At 47.4% G+C, this 24,519-nt stretch overlaps 1 protein-coding gene across 28 annotated transcripts in view; it reads left to right on the top strand.

Moving 5' to 3' along the window:
- The window catches only part of UXS1 (UDP-glucuronate decarboxylase 1), a 115,277-nt gene that overhangs the window by 75,226 nt on the left and 15,532 nt on the right, over positions 1-24,519 (top strand). For 13 of the 28 annotated variants that reach the window (XR_013403126.1, XR_013403122.1, XR_013403120.1 and 10 more), the window contains exons 11-14: positions 7,590-7,633; positions 11,376-11,436; positions 13,742-13,799; positions 15,659-15,762. Coding sequence is in view for 12 of the 28 variants with exons in the window: in XM_077960235.1 (XP_077816361.1) it covers positions 7,590-7,633; positions 11,376-11,436; positions 13,742-13,799; positions 15,659-15,762 (267 nt within the window). In the remaining 16 variants the exon portion in view is untranslated. Of the gene's footprint in view, positions 1-7,589; positions 7,634-11,375; positions 11,437-13,741; positions 13,800-15,658; positions 15,763-18,296; positions 19,153-24,519 lie in introns of those variants that run through there. The other 15 variants (XR_013403133.1, XR_013403129.1, XR_013403130.1 and 12 more) reach the window with 3 other exon arrangements.

Genomic DNA, 24,519 nt, shown 5'->3' with positions numbered 1-24,519 from the left:
AACTCGAGTCTCCGTGCCCTCCATGGCCACTGAGGTCTCTGCCCATGCCTCCAGGTCTGCCTGCCTGTACCAGCCGGCCTGTGAAGACCTTCCCCGACATATTTTTGGCCTGCTGGCTGTAGCCAGAGGTGTGCCTGTACTGGGTGTCCTCGGATGACCAAGAAGCCTGGGCTGGTAGGGTGAGGAGGTGAGCCGCATCTGGTCAGGCTGGGCCGTCACCTTGACAGTGCCGGCAGGCCCTCAGTACCATCCTCTACTGGCCACCCTCAACCCAGGGAAACTTCTGGAGCCAGCAGAGGTCCCAGTGATCTGTGGTCGGTGGTCCGAGTGTGTGGCAAGGATGTCTGTGCCGACAGTGACTGCTTGGTACCCTCGGATACCATCTGGGGTCAGGGTGGGCTGCTCATTCCAGACCTGTCCCCACAGCCCTCTGGCCTCGCTGGGAAGGAGCGCCCCAGGCCTGCCTGGTGAGAGGCTCTGCCGGCGTGTTTGGTTTTGCTAATCCTCCCTCCCACCCCCACCTCCCCCGCCATTCCTCTTCATGGTTATCTGCCCAGGCTGCTTTGCTCTGATCTGTAGCCTCCTAGAGCCCTTTGCAGCGTGGCATTTAGTGGGACTCAGGAGTCGATTTGCATCCTGTTACTCTGAAAATCCTGTAGGATGGTTTGTTATCAATGGAGTGTATTCCAGGGGGAAGAATTAAAGCTCTTTGTATTTCTGTGTAGTACATATGCGCCTACCCATTGACCAGTTGGTCACGTTAGCTCACTCTTCTGTCCCATGATCTGCAGGTGACATTACTCACCTCCTTTTTCAGGTGAGGATGCTGGAGCACAGAGGTTATATGAGTTGCCCAGGCTTAGGTGGCCACACAGTGATAGCCTGGGTTTGAAGCCAGAGCCCCCGCTCTTCATGAGCGTTCTCCGTGGTGCGCATATCTCCTTGTCTGTGTTAGCTGCTCCGCTGCCAATGTAGAACCAAAAGCCTAGCCTGTTACACAGTGGGATGGCTCCCTGCGGGCAGCTGCATCGTATAGCTGAGTTTTCGCTGAATGCACTCCAGGGAAGAGGTGAGTCCAAACTCCAGCTTCAGGCTCCCAACAGCCCATGCCAGCTCTCTCACGTCCCCCGGTCACTAAGTGGTATCTTGGTACCCAGAATGGAGGCTCTGTGACCACACATGGCTCTTCTCCTTCCTTCACTGCACAGATCCACCTGCACATCCTAATAGCCGTGCCCTACCCAGGTAGATCCAGACTTCAGTCCCTGGTCTACACTGTTACCGCCCCACCCCTATTTATTGCCATAGGCTTGGAGCCACTCTCATTCTCCCTGTCCTGTGTACTCTCAACCCCGCAGCTGGAGGGAGCCTTGTAAAGAGAGGTCAGAAGCTCGAGTGGCTTTGCAGCTCCAGCAGAGCATGGGACGCGGCCCTGTTGCCTCCGAGCCTTCCCTCAGGCCGGGCTTCCTTGCTCCCTTGCTCCCTTGCTCCTGCCTGTCCCAGGAGCGTCTTGCTTTTCTTCCAGGCATTCTTGTTCATTCATCCTCTCCTTAAGGGAAACTTCTTGATGCTTCTCTGCATTATGGCAGCAGGCTGGTTACCATAACCATGTTAATTGTCTTCACTGCCCTTGTAACCAGCTGAAATACGAATTTTCCAGCCCCAATCCCTGTTAATATAGTGTATGCCCTTCAAAACCAGGAACTTTGTTTCATTCGTGGTTGCATCCCCGGCTCCCAGAAGACCACCAGGCACATGGGCGCAGGAGAGAAATGTTGGGTGGACTAGTTACTGGGTTGTAGTGGCCGCTTTCCTTTATGGTAAGTGAACGTGGTGAAACTTCCTGTCATCTCATATTCCCCTCTTGCTGCTGCTTGGGGTTCTGAGGAGCTCGTGCTGTGCCCTGCGAACCCCTTAGTCCACCTGATCAGTTGAGAATTCCACATCTGAGGACAGCCTGGTGCCTTTTTAGTGACTGTTTAGAAACTCCCTCATGCTGTGAGATGAGAGCTGCTTTGTTTGCAGAGTAAACTGTGAAAGCCTCCAAGAAGCAACTTGATTTAGTGCCTCCTTGGCAGCAGCCAGGGCTCCCGGTGTCCCCTAGCCACCCCAAGAATGCCTGCATTGTTGGCAGAGGTGATAATTCATGTGTTGTCTTCAGACCAAGCAAGCTTTTGTGCCAGAGACAGAAGGGAGAAGATCTCTGGAGCTGTCCATGACCGCAGTTAATCCAGAACGTGGCGGGCCTCAGTCTCTGTGGGCACCTTCTGGTGGCAGGAGGCAGAAGTCCCGAGGGAGGCCTTTCAGAATGTGTTTTGTTTCCTTTGTCACACAGAATTCTGTTTCCCAGCAAGAATGTGATGAAGTCACTGACTTCATTCTTTTCTGTCCAATTGAGATACCATGCCTTGCTCTTGTCAGACGGCTCTATGGAGCGGTCTGGGGAGAGACTCACAGGCCTGCCTCAGCCAGCCTGTCTTTAGAAACACTCGGTTTATTGAGGAAGGGAAATAAGGAGGCGCGTCCACCTATTTCCTTTTCTGCTACATTTCCAACAAGTCACTTCCGAGATGAAGCCCTCTTCGGGGTGGTCGGAGACGGCTCAGTGTCTCGTCCTCCCTTTCCAAGCGGGACGGGCGTGATTGCTTACCTTGCAGCTGTGTTTTTGAGCAGATTCCTCATGCCTGTCTTAGCATCTCACTCGCTGCTGTACCAGATGCCTGTGAGGAGGACTCAGGGAGTATGTCACTAGGTTAAGTGCATCATACATCAAAGCTATATTTTAAGTGGAATCATGTAGAAGTTCAGCCAATTTTGCATCTCAGCTTAGAAAATAGATGAGTATGGTTCAGGTAGAGCTATTGTCCTACGTTTATTTTCGAAGAGACTTTGGCCCACTGTTCAGCAGCACATTCACAGGAGGGGTTCACTCTGCTTTCCACCTTACGTGATTTTTCCCAGGTTTGGATTTGCCCAGGACAGGTCAGACGTGGCAGAATTGGGGTTTGAATCCAGTTCTATATCATTTTAAAAGCCTTGCTATTCTTCCAAAGGGAAATTTTGGAAAAATCATACTTCTAAGACCAAGTCAAAGCTGGTATGATGTTTAGCCTTTTTCTGATACTGTGGTATGTTAAGTGATTCTTACATTGGGCCTTTGTTTGTGACAGAGGGCCATAGGATTTGTTAAACAGTTACTAAATGGTACTAAAGTATAGTGAGGAAGACTTTATTCAGGACCATCATGACAGGAATACGGATCATTGCAGTGGGATTTTTCAGGGGGAGAAAGACTGGGATCAACTCCAAATACAGTACAGGCAAGCAGAATTTTCAGCCAAGGAGCAGGGAGGAGATGAGTGGATAGAAAATGATTAAGAGGAAGCCTCAGAAGTAAAGAGGATTCTTTCTAAACCAATCTAACAGGATTCTTGCTGATGACAGGCCAGGGTGATCGGACACACTCTGGGGGATATGAGGAGTGAGGAATGTGAGATATCGAGGGTAAGGGTTTCTCTAAACTGACTTAGCAGGGTTCTTGTTAAAACTAGATTTTACAAGGAAGTGCACAAATGGGCCTAGGAGAAGGTACTAGAGCCTGAATGAAGTTTGGCCAAGCAAAGAATCTTTGTCACATCTTAAACACATAAAGCACAGCAGCTGGGGACATTGCCAAGTGATCATGAGAGCTCCTTGCTGCTCCTCACCCCCGGCTGGTCCTCTCCCCTGTTGGTGACTCCTTGATCATCACGCTGCTTTGACCCGCACACAGCCCTTCGTTCCCCGGCCCCCTGTAGCAGCCTTGACTCTTGCATGAATCTCCTTGCATCTCTCCTGTTCTGTGAAATGAAGCCAGAGGGACCGAATCTCACACCCTGTCTTCTGTTAGAAGAACAATGAGGAGGCTGAGGGAGCTCTGCTGACGTCAGCTGTCCACACCAGATCCCTGTGATAATCATGGCCAGATTTTGCTGCACACCCAATTTGTGCCAAGTCCCTGTGGGCCTTATCTTGAAGTGGGGGAGATAGAAGGCCTCAGACCACGCTGGGAGGGCTGTACACGGGCTGCAGTTGAGTTCTAGAGCCCGGGGAAGACAGATAGTTTGGATGGGGCATAATTGCGTCGCATCTTCTCTCTTGCACACACACCCTTTCTTTTACTTTACATTTTCACATTAGCACACTGAATATTTCATACATGAATTACACATCCTCATGTTGCAAAGTACTGTGTTAGTGAAATAGGGAGGGTAATTTAATCCCAAGTATAGATGATGGATGTGATATGCTATAGAAACTGAAATCCAGCAGGACTCTTAAGGATACAAGGAAGGAAGTGTTCCAGGCTACCACTGACATTGCATCTTAGCCTAATGCACACACGGGAGCATACAAACCTTCAAGACTCTGTCAGCAAGGCCTGTCGGGGTGTGCAGTGGGCGTCCCACGGGATCCACGCCTTTCCACTGCAGCCCAGCAGAACAGCCACCTCTTGTACTAGGGACTATTTCGTTGAGGCCCAGTTGCTTTGTGGACATCAGGTGGGACCTCAGAGGGGGTGCTGCTGAGCGGCTTGTGTCACCGAATCTGAAGGGAGCAGAGCTTACCCGGTGACCGTGGTGCCTGCAGATGAACCTTGTGTCGGTGCTGGCTGGGCGGGGAGCTGCCCCTGGCGAGTCATGCAGGGAAATGCGCCCACAGTTGTAAATCTCCTTCCAGTGCGCTTTGAATGAGGCAACGGTGGGAAACACCCAGCAGCCTGCAGGTTATTTCGGGAGCCTTTTGGACTCCCCAGACTGCAGCCCTTTGGGATGAAGTGACATTCAAGCTGCTGAGTGTCTCCGCCACAAGCCCCTTGTTTGGTTGAGCAGGTACCTGGTGTGGTTCTTCACATCCTGAGCCTGGCAGCCTGGGTTAACCCGTCCCGGTCTGGGGGTTATCCAGCATGTGGTTCCCTGGATTGTGTTCCCCCCAGGGCATGTTTGGGTGGAATAGAAAGCGGCCACTGTGCTCTTCCATGGCTCCTCTCTGAGAGGCGGCGTGTGCGTGGATACCGCAGCTCTGACGGGCGAGCCTGGGCTTTCGATCAGGCTGAAGACTGGCCTCGACTGGCTTGTTGAAGGCCACTGCCACTCTGCACAAAGGTGGGCTTTCTGTGAATGTGGCTGGAATGCACCGGCGGACTGGTGAGCCCACCGTCGCAGTGACCCTGACTGAATGCGGTGGGAAGGTGCAAAACAAGTAGCAGAAGTGCATCTGTGCGCTCAGCTTTGAGAGCAGAGCCCTGGACGCAGGCAGAGCAACAGGCAGGACAGCAGCACAGCCCCAAACCCACCTGTGGAGGAGCCTGTGACGCGGGAGTTGCCTGAATCCAATACTCACTACAGTGAGGTCATAGAATGGCCTGGTGCCAGTCTGAGAGCCACAGTTTGAAAAAAAAAAAAAAAAAATTGTACAGGCAGTTCCGAAGTTATGAACACAATAGGGCAGGAAGAAGAATCCTGGACTTGGAGTCAAGATAAATTTGACTCTGCTGGGTGCAGGTCACTGCAGCACTTTGACCTTCCATCAGCTCATCTCCAAAATAAGGTTGTGAAAAACAAGAAGAGTTACACCTACAGCACTGGTGTAGAGGCGAGTTTCCAGGCTGAGGGAGCTGGCAGTAGGTGGACCTCCTCTCCTACCAAATCAGGCCCCCCGCTTCCTGCCTTCCTCACGTGTATCAGAAGGATCAGCCAGGCCAGAGAATCAGGTTCAGACAGAACTCAAGGAATTCCCCTCTGCTTCCAAGAGGCCCATGCCCATCTTTCCTCAATGTTCCTTTACTGAGATTTGTTGCAGCTGTAGTTTCTGTGTTGACAGGAATCTCCATTCCTCAGTATCTCCAGCCTTTTCTCAGTGGAAGGCCTTACCCCCAAGAACAGAACCTACATAGATAGAACTGATACACCTGTGAAACTGGCATATGTAAATGCTTATTAAGAAAACACAGAGATAGCCTTTGAACCTGCTAAATAAATAAGACATTCAGGAGGTTTGAGGCATGTGCTTTTTTTTTTTTCTTTTGAGACAGAGTTTCGCTCTTCTTGCCCAGGCTGGAATGCAGTGGCGCGATCTCGGCTCACTGCAACCTCCGCCTCCCAGGTTCAGGCGATTCTCCTGCCCCAGCCTCCCGAGTAGCTGGAATTATAGGCATGCACCACCACACCCTGCTAGTTTTGTATTTTTAGTAGAGACTGGGTTTCTCCATGTTGGTCAGGCTGGTCTCGAACTCCCGACCTCAGGTGATCCGCCCACCTCGGCCTCCCAAAGTGCTGGGATTACAGGCATGAGCCACCGTGCCCGGCCATGCATGTGCTTTTCTTCCCCACCTGCTCCTTCCCCTTTTCCTTCTCAGAGCTGGAGGGAGGAGCTCCAGGGAAGCTGGGCTGAGTGTCTGGGGGTGAGGGGGCTGGTGCTGTTCTCAGAGCTGCTGGCAGGGGCTCTTTTTTGCTGTCAGGCGGGAGGAGGCCCCAGGGTTGTTTAATAATCAAGCTTTTCCCAAAGGCAGTCTATTCCTCCCAGCTGCCTGCTTTCCACCACAGGAAGGCACACAAGCAAACAAAACCTCCGAGGGCACTCTCATTCCTGTGATGCTGCACTTAGGAGATCTCCCCAAGCACCTCTGTTGCCATCTCCGCCTGAGTGGCGTGATCCGTGACGCTCCGCAGGTCGTTCAGCAGATGCTTATCCCATGCTAGTATCGCACCACGCATCGTGCTGGGCTCCAGCAGGGCGAAGAGTGTTTGGACACCAGTCCTTCTGGGGAGTTCACAGTTGGGGGCAGTTGGCAAAGGGCTTTCCCTGGGGAATGAGCCAGAGGAAGCTTCTCCAGGAGATGGCATCAGAGCCTGTCCCTAAAGGATAAGTAGCACTCTGCCAGGTGGAAAGTAGACAAGAGGGTCTTGGCCGGCAGAGCAAAGAACACAAGCCAAGCTATGGAAATGTGGAGCAAATGTGCAGTGGAAACAAAGGAGAATGTGACCCTCCCTCCTGCCTCCTCCGCGTCACTTTCAGAGTCTCCTGCATGGCTCCACCTTGGCCTTACATTAGAATCTCCTGGGGAACTAGCTGTAACAATACCAGGAGATGCCGGCCTCATCCCAAACAGTCTGTGGACCAGCCTGGGCGGCGTCCCCGGCTCTGCTGTTGGGCAGTCAGAGTGAGGAACCCCAGTTAAATGCACGTGTTACTGTTTGTGTGTAGATCTGTCACCTAGCTGGACTCTGAGGTCACAGCCCTCAGAGCCTCACATGATGCCTGACACATCATAAGACTCCAGCAGAAGCAAATTCCTTCAGGCACTGTCTTTTGAGGGAAGACTTTACGCATCTATACCAGCTGCACACTTTAGGTGTTGCTGCCCCCGTCTCACTGTTGGGGCATGGTCTGGAAGTAGAGTGCGGGATGTGGCGCTAGATGCTTGGAGTCAGCATCACTGCCCCCTGGGATCAGTTTCGAGGTCAGTCTATGTCCCCTGAAGTTCCAAGGACACCTACCCAGTACTGGTGTGGTTTTCTCAGGAGGCCTAACTGTTGGTTTCCTTCCAGGTATACGGATCCGGGTCTCAGACAAGGGCGTTCCAGTACGTCAGGTAAGACCGTCCTGCCCCGCCCCAGCCTTAGCAGTGCCTTGGAGCAGGCCTACTTGACAGTTCAGTGTCTTCTATATATTAACCATTTCCATTTCCACAACACTAACACTATATATTGATTAAAAATGTTTAATTTTATGATGGGAAAACTTGCTGTTCTCTGTTTAAAAGTTAAAATTTGCATTCATCTCCATGACTATTGTGACTCATGTGCTAATCTTTTACTGCCACCTAGCGGTGTAGCGCTGAAGTTGCCCAGCTCTGAGGGTGACTTGGGTGATTTCAGCGGAAGTTAAGAGATGGCCTTATGCATCCAGCAAACCTGTGAATGCCAGAATCTGACCCATTGCAAACGTGGCTCGCGGGGTGGAAGAGGTAGTCCTTGTGGAGGGCACAAGGTAGATAGTGTTCTCATGTTGAATTTCATGCTGACACTAAATGCAGATAAAAATATGTTTTTTGAATAGATTCACGTGGTGATTTTTATTGTTTTCTTGGCAATCCTTATAAATCCACTGTTTTGTTGTTCCATTCCACTGGTGATTAATTTTAGAAGGCAGTATGGATTCTCAGAGTGGTTAGGATAGAAGCAGTTGCGTATGCCAAAGTGCATCCACCAATATGTGGCTACTGTAAATTCTGTGAAAGTTTCTGGTATCCTGAATTGTTATAAAACCCAGTTCTATATTTTGAACCCATATATTTTCATTCTTCATTGCAAATACCCCAGTATGCCTGTCAATCAGGAAGTGTTATTCCTGCTGTCTTGGCGCCATCCCAGGGGCACTAGGGTGAGATGGTGGCTGTTGTGGTGCAGGTTGGGGTGGTGCAGGTCAGGGCAGCCCCCGAGTCCCACCTGAGCCAAAGCAACCACATAAAATTCTATCTACCCAGGACCCTTAGGTAAGCGTCCTGGGTAGGAGTCCCTAGGAGAAATGAAACTGGTAGTCAACTAAAATTTTAAAAACAATTCAAAATAACCACTGTAGATTTTTGCTGAAAGTATTTGTGAATTTCCATTTACTCCAAAAGAAAGCTGTGAGTAAACATTTACACAGTCAGTGGTTTTTTCCTCCGCATCCATTAGTATCTTGCCTCAAGGGGCAAAAAGCCCGAAAGTGTACTATAACCAACTATGTTGCCTAAATAGGCATGCATATTCTAAAAAGCGATTTAATGGGGAAATGGCAGCTGCCCCCACTTTGGGACTGTGTTCATTTCAAAGCATTTAGCATAGGCACTGTGTCCCTGGAGGAACTATCATGGCACACTTCTGTATGGGAACCAAATTGTGGGCCTCCCGTGGATTGAGTACCGTCTTCGCATAGTGACAGGTTCTCATCCCATCCTCCTCCACTCACCCAGCTGTGCCCTTTCCTGAGGGAGTTTGGCTGTCCTCGGTTATGTGTGCCTGCCTTAGGCTTCCTCACCAGTGGCCCCCAGGCTTCTCCAGCCCCCACACCACATGGAATATCAATGAGATGTTGTGCGGTAAAAGGAAATCAGTGAGAACCCATTCTTTCTGCTCTCATTATCTCAAGGGCATTGCCTGCAAAATTCATTTAAAATAGCCTCAGAGACTTTTCTTTTTCTAGGGACTAAAATACTTTGAGCATTCGATGATGCCTGCGCTATGTGCTGTCCCAGCTCAGGACAAAATGCACCCAGGGTGCCTGGCCCGCTCTGATGGGCGAGACTCCCCTGCCCCGTCACTCTCTCTGTGCCCTAGTCACTGTCCTGTGCCTGCTTTGATGGTGGTGGCTCATGCTCCTAGCTGCCATCACATGCATCGTCCTCTCGCACACCACTTGACTATTTGAAAAGAGGGCATGAGCAGTTTCCCTAGACATATGGTTGTTAACCCTTTTACAAAACCCCTTTTCATAACACTTCAGTAGTATTTATTTACTCCCCACTCTGGTGATCCTCTCTGGTTTCACGGTAGTGGAGCTTGAGATGACGAGGCTTCAGGGACTTTGCCATACTTGGGCAAGGGTTTCCCGACTTAACTTTTTAGTCATTGAGGACTCAACTGAGTTTATTAACTGACCAAAGTTTTGATGTTTTTCACAAGCAGTTTTTTAGGAACCGAGCATCTTTTAGTAATGCACAATGTCTGGGTCCATAGTTACTGTATTAAATTAACCATTCTCCAAACCCATGATTGCCTCAAAACAACAGTGCAGGGAGTCTGAGGTCTAGGTGGCCATCCGCATCGACATTTTGGCATGACCGTGTTTAATATTCTCATGGCCGGTTTTGTCCTCATTTACATAACAAAGGCATGCTATTTTTTTTAAAAAGTCACTTTGTCAAAATGACACTTGTAAAGAGCTTCAGGTTAAATGAGTGTGATCTATGCAATTGTGACCTTAAAAGTTGCCAGTTTGTCAGGTAGAAGGCCCATGGCCCTCCCGTCTGCCCCCCTGAGGATGACTACCTGAGAGTCAGCCTTCTTCCAACTCAAAGAGACCCACCCCCCAGTTTCAATATGAAAACCTATTGTGGATGCAGTGGAATGGCAGCTTTTAATGTCTTTTTACAAACGTGCACAGGTGTACGTCATGAGTGCGCTGTTGTAATGTAACAGTACTGCCATAGTGATGAAGTGACTTTTTGCCAGTTTCTATAAAAGAGAAATCATCCAGGGTCAGCAGGGATTTGCATTAGTGCTTGATCCTTGAGAATACAACATTTTAACCATGTTCGTATGAAATACGCATTTGTCATAAAGGAACACGCAGAAATATCTTATTTACTAAATACCCCAATAGTTTTTTTCAATTGAAAGCAAAACCTATCTGGGGTTTTCTTTTGGAAGTTTATCCAGACCCAGCGTGACCTGCTCCTCACTGGTAATGATGGAGGAGGAGAAGGAGAAGGGTCAGAGCTTTAAAAGTCTTCTAAGAATTGTAGCTCATGGAAAATTGGCATAGAAAAAGTGCTTGTGCTTATTAGCAGTGAGGTGTCATTTTTACGAAGTAACTTTTTTTTAACAGAGCCACACTTTAAAGCTTCTGAAACTAAGAGCCAAACCTTGGTAAGCGAAAGTTTGCTTACTTATCTTCACCTTCATGGCCCAGCTGATCACAATCCATTTGAAACATCCGAATATCCCTGACCGTTTTCATACGAGCTGTTTTGCGGGATGGCGACTTCACCGTCGGGAGCATAGGGAGTGACGTTTCTGTTTATTTAACCCTCAGTATTGTCTGGCTTTATCTGTGATTTGCCGGTATGGGGATCACATACTGGAGTTCCTTCATTTCCGTGGATCTTGTTTTTAAAAGTAATCACGTGCTTTCGTACAGGTCAACTACTGGGTTCACATTAAACATGAATTTTCTTTGGAAACTTACGTAAACTCCATCTTTTTTGAGTGTATGCCTGTTTTAACTTATGCTTAGTTTTTCATTGTTAAAGGACTTCAGAAATGCAGTGGCAAACTCAGCCCCATCTCTCAGCTTCCATCCTATTTAACCATCTCCACCACACCCAGAAAAAGCAAATCCCAGACGTCAAATATATCATTTCATCCATAAATACTTTCGCATTATAAACACCATCTTAGTTTGCGGGATTTTATTTTGACATTCAATTTTCCATTTGGGTTTTTATTTTCTTCTGGGGGTGGTAATTTTTCTTCTGGGAGGGTTTCTACGTGGCGCGTGGCACTAGCGCGGCGTGTGGCACTAGCGCGTTCCAGCAGGCAGAGCCTCACCCGCCTCCCCTTTTTTTACAGTGATCTGGTGAATGGCCTCGTGGCTCTCATGAACAGCAACGTCAGCAGCCCAGTCAACCTGGTGAGTGCTCCTCTCCCTCCACTCTGCAGGACAGCTCAGACTTTCATTCATTTGTGAAACCATGAGCAGCACCAGGCTTTGCTTCATTTGCTCTCAGCACACTTAAGGCATTCGTGTTTGTTGCTTGCTAAATACTAGAGGAAAAACAAACAGAAAGTAAGAGTATACAAAGAAGTAAAATATCTGCAAGGCATGGATGAGTGATGTAATTAGTCCCTCCACCTTCTGAAGGGCCCAGGTCTAAAATTGTGTGAAGCCCTTTGGTGGTAGTAGGTGGACATGTGTATGCCTCTCATTCTCTTTTTACTAGGTGGGTCGTCATTATAAGACCTGATTGCGTTTTTAGAAGATGGAGGTTGTTCAGAGAGAAAGTTTTCCAGTTTTTGATGATGTCTGTCATTTAGCCGGACAGACCACCTTCATGGCTTCTTGCCTTCCCTGCATGCCTGCCCGCAGCCCAGAACCTCCTTGTTGGAGGGATCATCCAGTCTTGAGCAGTTTCAGTGCTGGTGAACTTGCTTCTGCTCAGAAATTCACCCCGTCTTTGGACAGTTCTGGCTGGCAGAAAACTCTTCCTTATATTGAACCAGAAATCTCACTTTCTGCACACCTATCCACTGACCTCACTTCTCCAAACCTGGGGGCCATTCATGGCAGTGTGATGCCTCTACATTGTGGTAACTCTCCAAAGATTTGAAGGCCATGGTCCTACGCGCCAAGCCTCCTCCTCCTTGGCTGCGTCAGCCAAGGTCATGGTAGGACCTCTTACCCTTTCTATCACTGAGTGATTTTCTGAGCAGTTTTGTTCCATCTCATTTAAAATGCAAGGTTTCCAATGTGGACTGGCCAGCATTCAAGATGTTCTGCGTCTGTTGATGGCAGTGGACACAGGAACCCCTTAGCTCGCTAGAGACCTCCCCCTTAATCCTACCTCGATGAAGCCTTGGGGTCATTTCAGGTGCTTCTCCCAAACTACCTCTCCCGGTTCCTACACGACATTCTAAGGTTCGGGGAACTCTAAAATGTTGGCCATGTGACCTGTTTCTTGCAAACCACGTCACCTTTGCTTATGCATGTCTTTGTAACCAGCCATCTCAAATACATTGCAGACCGTGCATTTTCCCCCGAGGGGAAAGGGAATTCTCATCACGTAGGGAAGAATGTGCCCTGGAGTGCTGACTCCATCCTGGGACTGTTGCAGATTCATGGGTACAGTGTGCCGCGTTTGAAAAAAACATTCACTTAAAACAGACCAGAACGTGCCTTGCACTGTGAGCCTCATCTTGCTTGCAGCATTTGCCTGTGTACACCGGAGAGGCCTGAGCCGCCCCTGCTCTGCGTTTTTGCTGCAGGTTCTTTAGCAGGGGTGTTGTCAGTGACTTCCCTGGGCAGCCAGGCTCTTCTCTGTAGATACCATGTTCCTCCTCCCCTCTTTGTGGAGGGCCTTTGCACAGGGACAGTTCATGAACTTGGAATCATGTGTGTGCCAGGAGCCCCGATAAAGGCAGAATCACTTTCTTCCAAATTCCCGTCGCTCCACTTTGCTAGTCAGTCCCCTCTGTGCTCAAGTGAGGCCCAGGGTCCTTCCCTCCACATTTACCCTCTAGCTTCAGGCTAACCAAAGACCTGGGCATGAAGAGGCTAAAGGATATAGAATTATCAGACCTTATGGTGGTCTCTTATGATAGGCGGCAGTGGCGGCAGAGTGGAGTAACAGGTGTTCTGATGTGTGATGGAAGGGAGAAAAAGAGCAAGTGGTTTTCCTTAAAGCCCCCACAAGTGTTCTCTCTTCATGAAGCGCATCGAGTTTGACCTCTGGCTTGCTGGGGACGCTCGCCTGTGAGCATACTCATTTCTGCCTTAGCTTTCGGGTGTGAGATTGCACGTCCTTCATCATTGACGTGGTTAACACAGCTCACCCAGAGGGAAATAGATGGTGTTAGGAGAGCTAATTTTGTAAACCCAAGCTTTTATAAAAGTGACATTGAAGTTATGTTGGATATGAAATTGTCTGATACTCAGCGAGTGAATGTGTGCCTTCATCAGAGACTCTGGACCTATCCAAAGCCCAGCCTTGTACACAGCAGCCGAGAGGCTGCAGGTATAGATGCAGTGCAGTTTAGCACTGCCAGGTGAGTCACTGTCATCTTGGAAGCGGAGTACGCTCTGGCACACGGAGCTCTGCTGAAGCACCGCAGAGAGGTCAGACTTGGCCAGCAGACGTCTCTGCAGACACGCATGTGGTCTGGGTGGCGGTTGCTGCTGTTGTCATGACGCTTATAACTGGAAACCCTTTCTTCCTTAGGGGAACCCAGAAGAACACACAATCCTAGAATTTGCTCAGTTAATTAAAAACCTTGTTGGTAAGTAGGATAAATCACTTCCTGAGTAAAATCGGCTGTGCCTGCCCTATCTGTGGATAACACCTTGACTAGACAGCGGGTAATTAATACAAGCTAATTGAATTGGATCAAAGCAGAACTTTTTATCAGGAACACTTAAGTGTTTTCTAAGGAATAGAAAGATAAAGGAGGGCAGGATGGCTTTGTTCTCAGTTTTCATTGCAGGTTTGCATGGAGTGGGAGGGAGGAGGAGATTTGCTCCCAGTGTTTGAGGCACGATTGTGTTAGGTCATCCTACATGGGTGACAACTATTGGATTTCCGAACTGGTCATGTCAAGCATAGCATTTCAGACAGCAAGAGACAGCAGCCACCAGCTGTGTGCTTCAGGCAAGTTTAAAATTTTGTTTGCAGTTCTGGTCATCCTGGCCGCCAGCCACTGGGGGCAGTGTAGCATTGGGAGAACCCCATCAAGGTGGGCTCTTACGCCATGAGAAGGTCAGGTCTTCCAGAGCAGCCCTGGATTGCAGACGTGGAGTGCATGAGCCCTTGGCCTCATCCTCAGACTTCCTGGAGCTCTTGGAGGATGTCTGTTGTCTGGGGTTAATCTTGAAATTTGAGTGAAGTCACAACCAGACTGGACTGGCAGGTAGGCCAGGGAGGAGCATGCCACAGTGTGTCCTGAGGTGACCATTCAGACCCCACTTGGCTGGGTTAATTCCTCCAGCGTGCCCTTCCTGCATCAGGCTGCCATTTACCGTTGTTGGTCTAATCACCGCGGACAGTTGGAATCCTCTCGTTGCTCATGGCAGTAGAGGCAGTGGTCTTCCTCAGACGTAGCCTGCATCATCTGCGGCTCCCACAGCCGCTTCGATGCACTTCTCAGCTTTTCCATCCTGAATCTGTGTTCCTCCCTCGTGAGGAAGGGGCAGGCTCAGATCACAGCTCTCTGCCATCCACTCCTTCATACCCTCACTGCCCAGAGTGAGGCCCGTGGGCCAGCGCAGCAGTAGCATTGGGTGCCTGTTAGAAATGTGGACTCTCACACCCTAGCCCAGGCCCCCAGATCAGGATCTGCATGTTGACAGGCTCCTCAGGTGATCCGTGCATGCTGACGCTTGAGAAACTCTATTTGAAACCTAAGGTTTGGGGGAGGGGTGCGCAGCTTCCTGCTGTACTTCTGTGTGTAGCTTTGTGGCACACCGTCCTGAACCCCCCGTGGTGGTGATTTGCTGCAGAGTCTCCGATGTGGCCTCCATGACGGGGAGGCAGGGAAAGCCTCCACAGGCTTTCTTCTGCAGGTCTGGCCCGCAGTCACTGGTGGGGCTGTATTCTGCTGGCCAGTGGGGCCTGGGCCCAGCAAGGATGCAGAACAGGCCAGGCTTTGCCGTCCTCTGAGAGGTCCCTCCAGCTGGGTGGCTGCACATCTTGAGTCTCAGGGCTGTCCAGGCTCCAAGCACCAAGTGTGGCCCACTTGGGGCATCCACCTCAGGGATGGCCCCACACCACGTTTGTGGTCTCACACTGGGGTCATGCTCAGTGGGCACGTCTCACTTGTTACCTGGTGTGGGTGGTCTGCCTTGGAGCAGCCCTCTTGTACTGGGCGGAAACTCAGGCCTGTTGAGACAGAGTAACGTGCCTCCCACCAGGCTCTTGCCGGGCGCCTGCACAGTCAGCTTGGCCGCAGCGGTTGCAGGAGCGTTCCCTGGACTTGCATGCAGGACAGTCCCTCGGGAGCTCTGGGGCTTCTCGAGAACTGCATCTCCACCGCCTGCACCCTATTCACACTGCATATGGGGTTTGACTTTGATGTGGATGGTAAGGCCGCGCTTCCCCGTGCTTTGTGATTCTCGCCTACCTTTTTTTCTTTAAACATCTCAGGTAGCGGAAGTGAAATTCAGTTTCTCTCCGAAGCCCAGGATGACCCACAGAAAAGAAAACCAGACATCAAAAAAGCGAAGCTGATGCTGGGGTGGGAGCCCGTGGTAAGTGCAGGGAGTTAATGCTGCCTTGTGGGGAGGGGCCTCCCGTGTCCTGTCTCTGCTGTCCTGTAGGCACTGACCCTTGTCAGGCAGCCCCCAGAGGAGCAAGGTGGGCTCGGCATCCAGGCAGATAGAGGGTTTTCTCCAAGCAGTAAACAGCCTCTCCTGTATCAGGAGTCTCAGAGAATGTTACCTGGGAAGCGGCTGGAGGCCCCTGCTCTGGGCCTCTGTTTTCGTAAAATTACACACACACACACACACACACACACACACACTCTCATACTCTCATACACACACACTGTCATACAAACACTTGTACACATATTCTCACACTGTCTGCCACACTGGCATATATGCACTGTTACACGAACACACTTAATACATGTATACTCACACTGATTTTCACACATACACATTCACACTATCATACACATTCTCACATTCATACACTCACACGCACACTCACACACACACATTCACACATACACTCCGCTTCCATATACGTACACTCCCACACACACACACACACACACACACACGGCTGACTGTGAACGACGTGCCGAGAGCACTGGCAGCGCACACTCAGAGCCCTGCGTGGCCCCGGTTGCCTGCCTCTCGAGTGTGCGGGGCCAGGTCAGGAGCAGGTGGTCTGCATCAGCCCCACAGTGGAGCCCCTGGTTGGAAGCATGTGAGACTGAAGGGTGTGGAAGAAGGGGAACTGCATGCCACCTTGTCGTCTGAAGGGGGCAGGGTGGGAGCAGCTGCCGCCCCCCTGGTGCTGAGCCTGAACCCAGCCTGCCTCTGCTCTGCTTCCTGCTGTGCCCTTCCTGCCTTGGGTGACTGCAGAGTCCTCCCCGCCGGAGAACGCTCGCCCTCAGGGCTGCCTGTGTCCTTCAGAGACCACCTGTGTAGGGAGGTTGGCTGGGCCGGCCGCATCTACAAAAGCAAGCCTACCTCATTTACTGTCAGCTCTGCCTGGCTGTTCCCTCTTTGCCCACCCTCATGTGCCCCACTGAAACTCAGGCTCCCCTTGGGCAGAGGCGTGTGGCCCTGTGTCCAGCAGGAGCCCAGCACCTGTCAGACCTGACACACACTGGGTGCTCGGCCAATGTAGGAGCGTCTTGGCGTGGCCCATGGGTTGTGGCGCAGTCAGAGAGTCAGGGACTCAGTTGAGAGCTCCGTTTACCTTTTTAAAATGTGCATAGTGAGAGCTGAGTAGAATCCTAGAATATTGAACTTTAAAGGGACACGAGAGTTCCAGCCTGATGATCCTTATTTCATTCTGTGATGTCCAAGTCTAAGTGATCTGCTAAAAGCCACAGATATTTGTTGAATGAAATAAAAATACAATTATACCCAGACTTCACAAAATCTAATAATCCCAAGCTGTGCAAAACGAGTTATAGCAGCTTAGGTAGTTTCTTGTGTTTTGAAGCTTTGTAAGGGGCCATTGGTCCCTTTGTAAGGAGAACCTATATTTTTAAACAAAATATTTTTTGAAGAGTTAAATGTGCATTCGCTAGGTATTAACTCTTGCTTTTGATGTGAGGTGTGTGTATGCTCAGTATCTTTATTTTTCTGGAATTTAGACCTACAGTATTCTAACATTCTTGGAATGTGAGCCATCTACCACTGGTTTCTCTCCTAGTAGTAGTTTTAATTTGTAATACATTTTTGAGGGATATGATCCAAAGAAACTTACAGGCGTTATCCATCTTAATTGTCCCAAGTGTGTGTGTTTAACAGCTTGTTGAGCTATAATTGGCATACTGCAAACTGCCCATATTTAGAAGATACAGTTTGATAAGTTTTCATCTATTTTGACACCTGTGAAACCATCCCCACAGTCAAGCTGACAGACAGACCTTCTCCGCCAGTGGTGCCCCAGCACCCCTTGGCAGTGCCTCCCTTCACCTTTTCTCTTTCTGCTCTTACTCAGCAGTTGATCTGGCTGGTTTCCTGTTGGCTGCAAAGCAGCTGCAGATGAAGGTTGCTTTCTGTGGTGTGGGCTGCCGTGGGTCCCCTCTCAGACTCAGCCTCTTAGTATGGCGGGGCTGCAAGTGGGCCACGATCCGCTGGGCAGTGTAAAGGGCTGATGTCACGTGGGAGAATCAGGCGTGTTGATCAGATGCCGATCACCTTCCCAAAGCATCTTCCCGCCACTTCAAGGTGGATTTCTTCTGAAAGAATGGGACACATGGGCATTATCTGAAAAACAGTCTTGCCAGCTGATTGAAACCGGAGCAGACATTATACCGGCAAGAGGTGGTTGGGGTCTTTTGTGGGCGGAGCTCACTTTGCTTCAGTAAGAGTGACACTTGTTAGCTCCACATTACATTCTGAAAGTGGCCCTGAAGGACCTCTGGCTTCTCTCGGTTGGCCGTGATGCTGGATGCTGGATGCTGTCACAACCAAAGCGTGGTTCTGTGCGCGTTCCTCTGAAGGAGGCCTGACTGGCTGCAAGGTGGCACTTCCTTCCTGCGATGCCCTTCTGTCAATGTGACCTTGTCTCCCTTTCTCGCTTTCCCTTTAAACAGGTCCCGCTAGAGGAAGGTTTAAACAAAGCAATTCACTACTTCCGTAAAGAACTCGAGTACCAGGCAAATAATCAGTACATCCCCAAACCAAAGCCTGCCAGAATAAAGAAAGGACGGACTCGCCACAACTGAACTCCTCACTTTTAGGACACAAGAATACCATTGTACACTTGATGGGATGTATTTTTGGCTTTTTTTGTTGTTGTTTAAAGAAAGAGTTTAACAGGTGTCATGAAGAACAAACTGGAATTTCATTCTGAAGCTTGCTTTAATGAAATGGATGTGCCTAAAAGCTCCCCTCAAAAAACTGCAGATTTTGCCTTGCACTTTTTGAATCTCTCTTTTTATGTAAAATAGCGTAGATGCATCTCTGCATATTTTCAAGTTTTTTATCTTGCTGTGAGAGCATATGTTGTGACTGTCGTTGACAGTTTTATTTACTGGTTTCTTTGTGAAGCTGAAAAGGAACATTAAACGGGACGAAAAATGCCGATTTTATTTATAAAAGTGGGTACTTAATAAATGAGTCGTTACACTATGCATAAAGAAAAATCCTAGCAGTACTGTCAGGTGGGTGGTGCACCGGCATTGACTTTAGGGCAGATAAAAGAATTCTGTGTGAGAGCTTTATGTTTCTCTTTTCATTCAGAGTTTTTCCAAGGTCTACTTTTGAGTTGCAAACTTAAGACTTTGAAATATTCCTGTTGGTCATGATCAAGGATATTTGAAATCACTACTGTGTTTTGCTGCGTATCTGGGGCGGGGGCGGGTTGAGGGGGACAAAGTTAACATATTCTTGGTTAACCATGGTTAAATATGCTATTTTAATAAAATATGGAAACTTACCAGTCATGGACTTCCAGTTTTAAAGGTTGTCTTTCTGCTTCGGCATGGCACTTGTTGGACTGCTAAGGAAAATACTGGAAAATGTAGTTTAAAAGAAAATCTGAAAACATTCAGGTTTGTGCACTGTGTAATCTGATGTGTAGCGATTGAAAACATTTATATGCTACTCGGGCTGAGTGTATGCATATAGTGTTCACTGCCATGTGACGTTTTCAGATCTTAGCCAGGGTTAGAATCAGTTTTGTGACCTTCCTTGGCAACACAGACCAGATGGAGAAAAAAAGGTGCAAGTTGTCTCCTCTGGAGAGATTTGTGAACTAGGCTTATTGAGTGAAAACTCTGAGAGCTTATGTTTTCAATAAGAACCCTTTCAAGGTTCAGTGTTAGCATTTCGTTTTTCGTCTTAATAAATGGAAGAACAATGCGATACGTTAAAGCTCCACATTTTCCAAGCAGATTGGCTCCGCGTGACAGCAACACAAACCTGAGCAGGCGCTGCGAGGATAAAGGTTTCTATGTATCAGAAGCATTTAAAAATGAGAGATCCTAAGATACCTAACCAGTGTAAGCTAGACTTGCCTGTCCTTTACAACCACCTTGGGATTCTTCTTAATTGGACATATTTTTGGAATCCCAATCTTGGGCAGGGCAGAGGACGATGTGGTTTTGTGTCTTTTTCGTGCTAAATTCTCCAGAAGATTCTGGAACTAGGGTCAGTGCTAGATTGGATGTGCTGTGAGAGAGAAAGAGGAATCAAAGATGGTTTCTTATTTATAATTTTAATTATTTTAGCCAGAAGTAAGTGACATACCGTTTACCGAGATGGGATTAACAGAGCTGGGAAGCTTATTTGGGAACTACTAATGGTGACCAAGACGTTGAAGAAGGAGTATAGACAGGGACCGCTGAGAATTTGCAGGGGTTAAGTTCTACAGTGCAATCTGGGAGAACCTAAAGGCCCCAGGGTCCAGAATTCTCTTACCTTGTTACTTGCTAGTTAATATCTGGAATTCTTCCATGAGGTTCATTCTTTGGTTTTCTTGCCTGTGATTTTCATGCAATATTTTCAGGGGAGGGAGGGGGAAGGGGAAGAGGAGTTATATCTAATTTACCCTAAAGAAACAAGTAATGCGTCAAGGTTGTAGTGTAAGGTTCATTCCCATGAATGTCCTGGGAAGAGAGGGAAGTGGAGTTGAGGGGCCTGGAAAGGGATGAATGGGTAGACAGAGCATGGTTACTGTGGTCTGAATGTTTGTGTCCCCTGTAATTCATGAGTTAAAACCTAATCCCCAGTGCAATAGCATTAAGAGGTAGGATGCTTAAGAGGATTAGACCATGAGGGCAGAGCCCTTTAGTGCCTACAAAAAAGGAACTTTTGTAGTTCCTTTTATAGGCACTAAAGGGCTCTAGGGAGCTTTTTTGCGTCTTCTGCCATGTTTTAAGGACACAGCAAGAAGGTGCTATCTATGAGGAACAACCCCTCACTAGACACTAAATCTGCCAGCACCTAGATCCTGGGCTTCCCAGCTTCCAAAACTACCAGCAGTAAATTTATATTGTTTATAAAGTACCCAATCTGAAGTATTTTGTTCTAGCAGCCCGAACAACTAACACAGTGGTGCTCCGGCATCTCAGGATTGGCTCCCGGTTGAGGCATCACTGCTATTGCTTGCAGGGATGAGACTGGTACAGCTCCTCTTACTAACTTCGGTGACGGTCATAATGGGCTTAAGCAAGGTGCAGATTAGAGACTGAACACACTGGATTTCCACTACACCCTCTTAGGTACTGAGCCCAGCCCACTGGCCCAGCTGGACTCTTGTGACTCTTGTGGCACTCTGCTCCAGCCCTGACAGCATCTCTCATCACAGCTCTGGTGCTTCATAGGCCACCGTTCTGGTTCATGGTTCTTAGTTATGTGTGAGCTTGACTTTGTTCTCAGTCTAAAAGGTGTATTGAGTGAAATGCTGGTCTGGTGATGACTGTGAGCTACAGTTTGGTCTCTTAAGACTGGGAAATCTAGAAAATCCTCAGCAGTTTCCTAGGGCAAAAGAGTTGTGAGTTTTAATGCTTCAGTTCATCTGTTTAAAGTGGTTTGTTGACTTTATCCAGATATTCTCAGTGGTTGGTTGTTACCTTTGTAAGGGAGTTGAAAGATTATATTACCCTGAGAACTGATGCCATAGTATCTGGGGTGTGATGCCCTGAGCTTTAGAGACAGCAGCAAGACTTGGTTCTAATCACCGTGATTGATCCACGTTTTCTCTGTATTAAAAAGCCCTGAGTGTGTCCTGCTTGGACCTTGGCCACTTTGGAGAACAAGAGTCATTTTTATCTACAATTGTGTTGTGGGAAAGAAAAAAGTAAAGATATTATTATCAAGAACAATGTTTTTAAAATGTCTTGCTATTTTGGTGCTGCTGAATTTTAAGTTTCTGTATTTTATACACATTTTACTTGAAGTAAAACTAATGTGATGTGGTATAGAATTCCAGGATGTAAGAGTCAATACAGGTGGCTCTACCGTGTACTAATGAGGGGAGGTCAGTTTTTAAAGAAATGAAGATAAAGGAAAATGCAAGGAAGAGACTCTACCATTTTTAGAAAATAGACATACTTTCCCTCATCTTCCTACTAAGTACAATTTAAAATTCTGACATTATATGTAAAACAAGCATAAGATGCTGAAAGTAGATAGAAAAAGGTAGACCAGCCAGGCACCTCAGGACCTGAGGAAGAATGCAGTGGTGATATGGGCTGAACCGTGTTGCCTTAAAATGTATGTTGAAGTCTTAACCCAGAGGACCTCAGAATGTAACTATAGAAATTAGGCCTCTGAAGGTGATTATGTTAAAATAAGTTCTTTAGGGTGAGTCCTAATTCAGTCTGACTGGTGTCCTTGTAAGAAGAGAAAATTTAGACACCAGAGATATGCATGCACAGAGAGAAGGCCATGTGAGAACACAGCAAGAAAGCAGCCATCTCAGCCCACAAGAGAGGCCTTCGGAGAAACCAAACTTGTCAACACCTATTGATCTTGGACTTCTAGCTTCCAGAACTGTGAGGAAAAGGAATTTCTGTTGCTTAAGCCCCCCAGTCTCTGGTATTTTGTCACGGCACTCCTAGCAAACTAATACAAGTAGTGAGTTCCCTGGGTTTTCTTTTTGCCTTCTATATTGCTAGCCTTGGAGCTGGATAAGTTATTAACCAAAGAGTGCCAACAGACACAGTCAAAAACCCCAACAGAAACCTATTCACTGCTGCCAGCATACCAGGGAAAGGGCAACCTAGTAAAAAGGAAAACTTTTAAACAGAAATGGCTCTACTGTAGCCAAACACCACATGAAAAACACTACAGTCCTACCCCATCCCTTCCAGCAAAGACCACGTGGGGCCTGGAGCTCCACCCTCACCTAACTTTAACAAGATGCCTCAACCTGCCCCCACCCCCACTCTTTGCTCTGATGCTGTCAGCAAAGGCCTATAGAGGCTTGGGACTAGAAGGCCTGAGCTGAGATTTGCATCTCCACTGGGTAGTATTGACCCCAACCCCATGGCATCAGCTGCCTAGTGGAGAGTCAGGGCTTTCAGCACTTTCAGTAATCAGCAATAATAAGGCAACCTCAGTAAAGGCCACATGGGGAACAGTAACAAGCTCCCTACCCCTGACAGCCTGAATATTACCAGTGGAGGCCTGGAGGGAAACCTGGGCTTCCACCTGCTACCTGGCAGTAAAGAGGCAGGTTCCCCACTTCACCCCCTGGAGCAGTCAGAGTAGGCCTGCTAAAATTCAAGATTTAAATCAGACCCAGAGTCTTACAGCACTCAGAACTGATGAGGTTTAAATCAAAAATTATTCACACCAGAAACCAAGAAGATCTCAAGGTAAATGAGAAAAGATAATCAACAGATGCCAGCACCAAGATCACATAGACATTAGAATTATCAGACAAATTAAGTTTTAAAGCAGCCATTGTAAAAATACTTCAATCAGCAATTATAAATATGGTTGAAACATGAATAGAAAATTTCAGCAAAGACAAGATACGAAGAACTAAATGGAAATTTTAGAACTGAAAAAATAACAGATAAAAAGCCCTGTGGATAAGTTCAACAGCAGAGTAGAGAGAACAGAAGATATAACAATCAAAATTACCCAGTCTAAATAACAAATAGAAAATAGACTGACAAAATGAACAGAGCCTTGGAGATACATGGAACAAAGCATCTGTTGTGTCATTGGGATCCTAGAAAGAAGAAAAAGGATGGAGAAGAAAATTTAAGGAAGAAGAGCTGACAATTTCCCAAATTTGACCAAAAAAAAAAAAAAAAAATCAAAATGCTGAGTAACCACCAAAGAAGATAAACCCAAAGAAATACATGCCAAGATATATCATGTTTAAACTGAAAATTAAAGGCAAAGACATGGTCCCTAAGGCTGCCAGAGCAGAATGACACCTTACCCCCAGGGGCAAAGCAATTAGAGTGGTAGCAGGTTTTTCAGTGGAAACCACTGAGGCCAGAAATAAGTGACACAAGTGCTGAAAGAAAACTGTCAATTCAGAATTCTATATCCAGCAAAAATGTCCTTCAAGAATGAAGAGGAAATCAAGACATTCTCAGATGAAGGAAAATTATGAGAAATGTAAATGAGCAGACCTCTAAAATAACGACAGTTATCTAAACAGGAAACAAGGAATCTTGTGGCATCAAGCAAGAAGAAAGAACATAGAATGAAAATATCAACAAATGCAACAGGCTTTCCTTTTCCTTGTAAGTTTTCTAAATTATGTTTAACGTTTGAAGCAAAAATTGTAACATTCTCATGTGGCTGTCTATGTACAGGAAATAGTCAACTATATTTTACATGTCATAAGGTAAAGGGAGGTAGCATTTCTACACTTCACCCAAATAGGCAAAAGTTGACACTAGTAGATTTCTGGTGAGTTATATGTAATGTAATGCCTACAGCAACCAGCAAAAAAAGCTATACAAAGAAATGTACTCAAATGCACAAATAGAATGCTTTAAAAAAAAAAAAAAGTACAACGGCAGGGAAGAGAACATGAAAACTATAAAACAAAGTAAAATGGCAGATTTAAACTTTAACACAACAATAATTAAGTGTAAATGGTCTCAGCGCCAATTAAGAGTATATTTTTAAATGGCCCAACTATGTGCTGTCTATGAGAAACTTCAGTTAAAACAGTATATGTAGGTTGAAAGTAAAAGGATAGAAAAAAATATACTATGCAAAAATCAGAGGAAAGCAGGAGTGACTACATTAATATTAAATAAGATAAATTTCTGAAGAAGAAGAAAAAAAATTGCAAAGGTCAGAGGAGCATGACATTATAATAAAAGGATAAGTCCACCC

The sequence above is a fragment of the Macaca mulatta genome, chromosome 13 (genome assembly GCF_049350105.2).
Source record: "Macaca mulatta isolate MMU2019108-1 chromosome 13, T2T-MMU8v2.0, whole genome shotgun sequence".
Lineage (NCBI taxonomy): Eukaryota > Metazoa > Chordata > Mammalia > Primates > Cercopithecidae > Macaca > Macaca mulatta.
The sequence above is the reverse complement of the archived record's forward strand: the minus strand, read 5'-3'. Positions and strand labels throughout refer to the sequence as shown.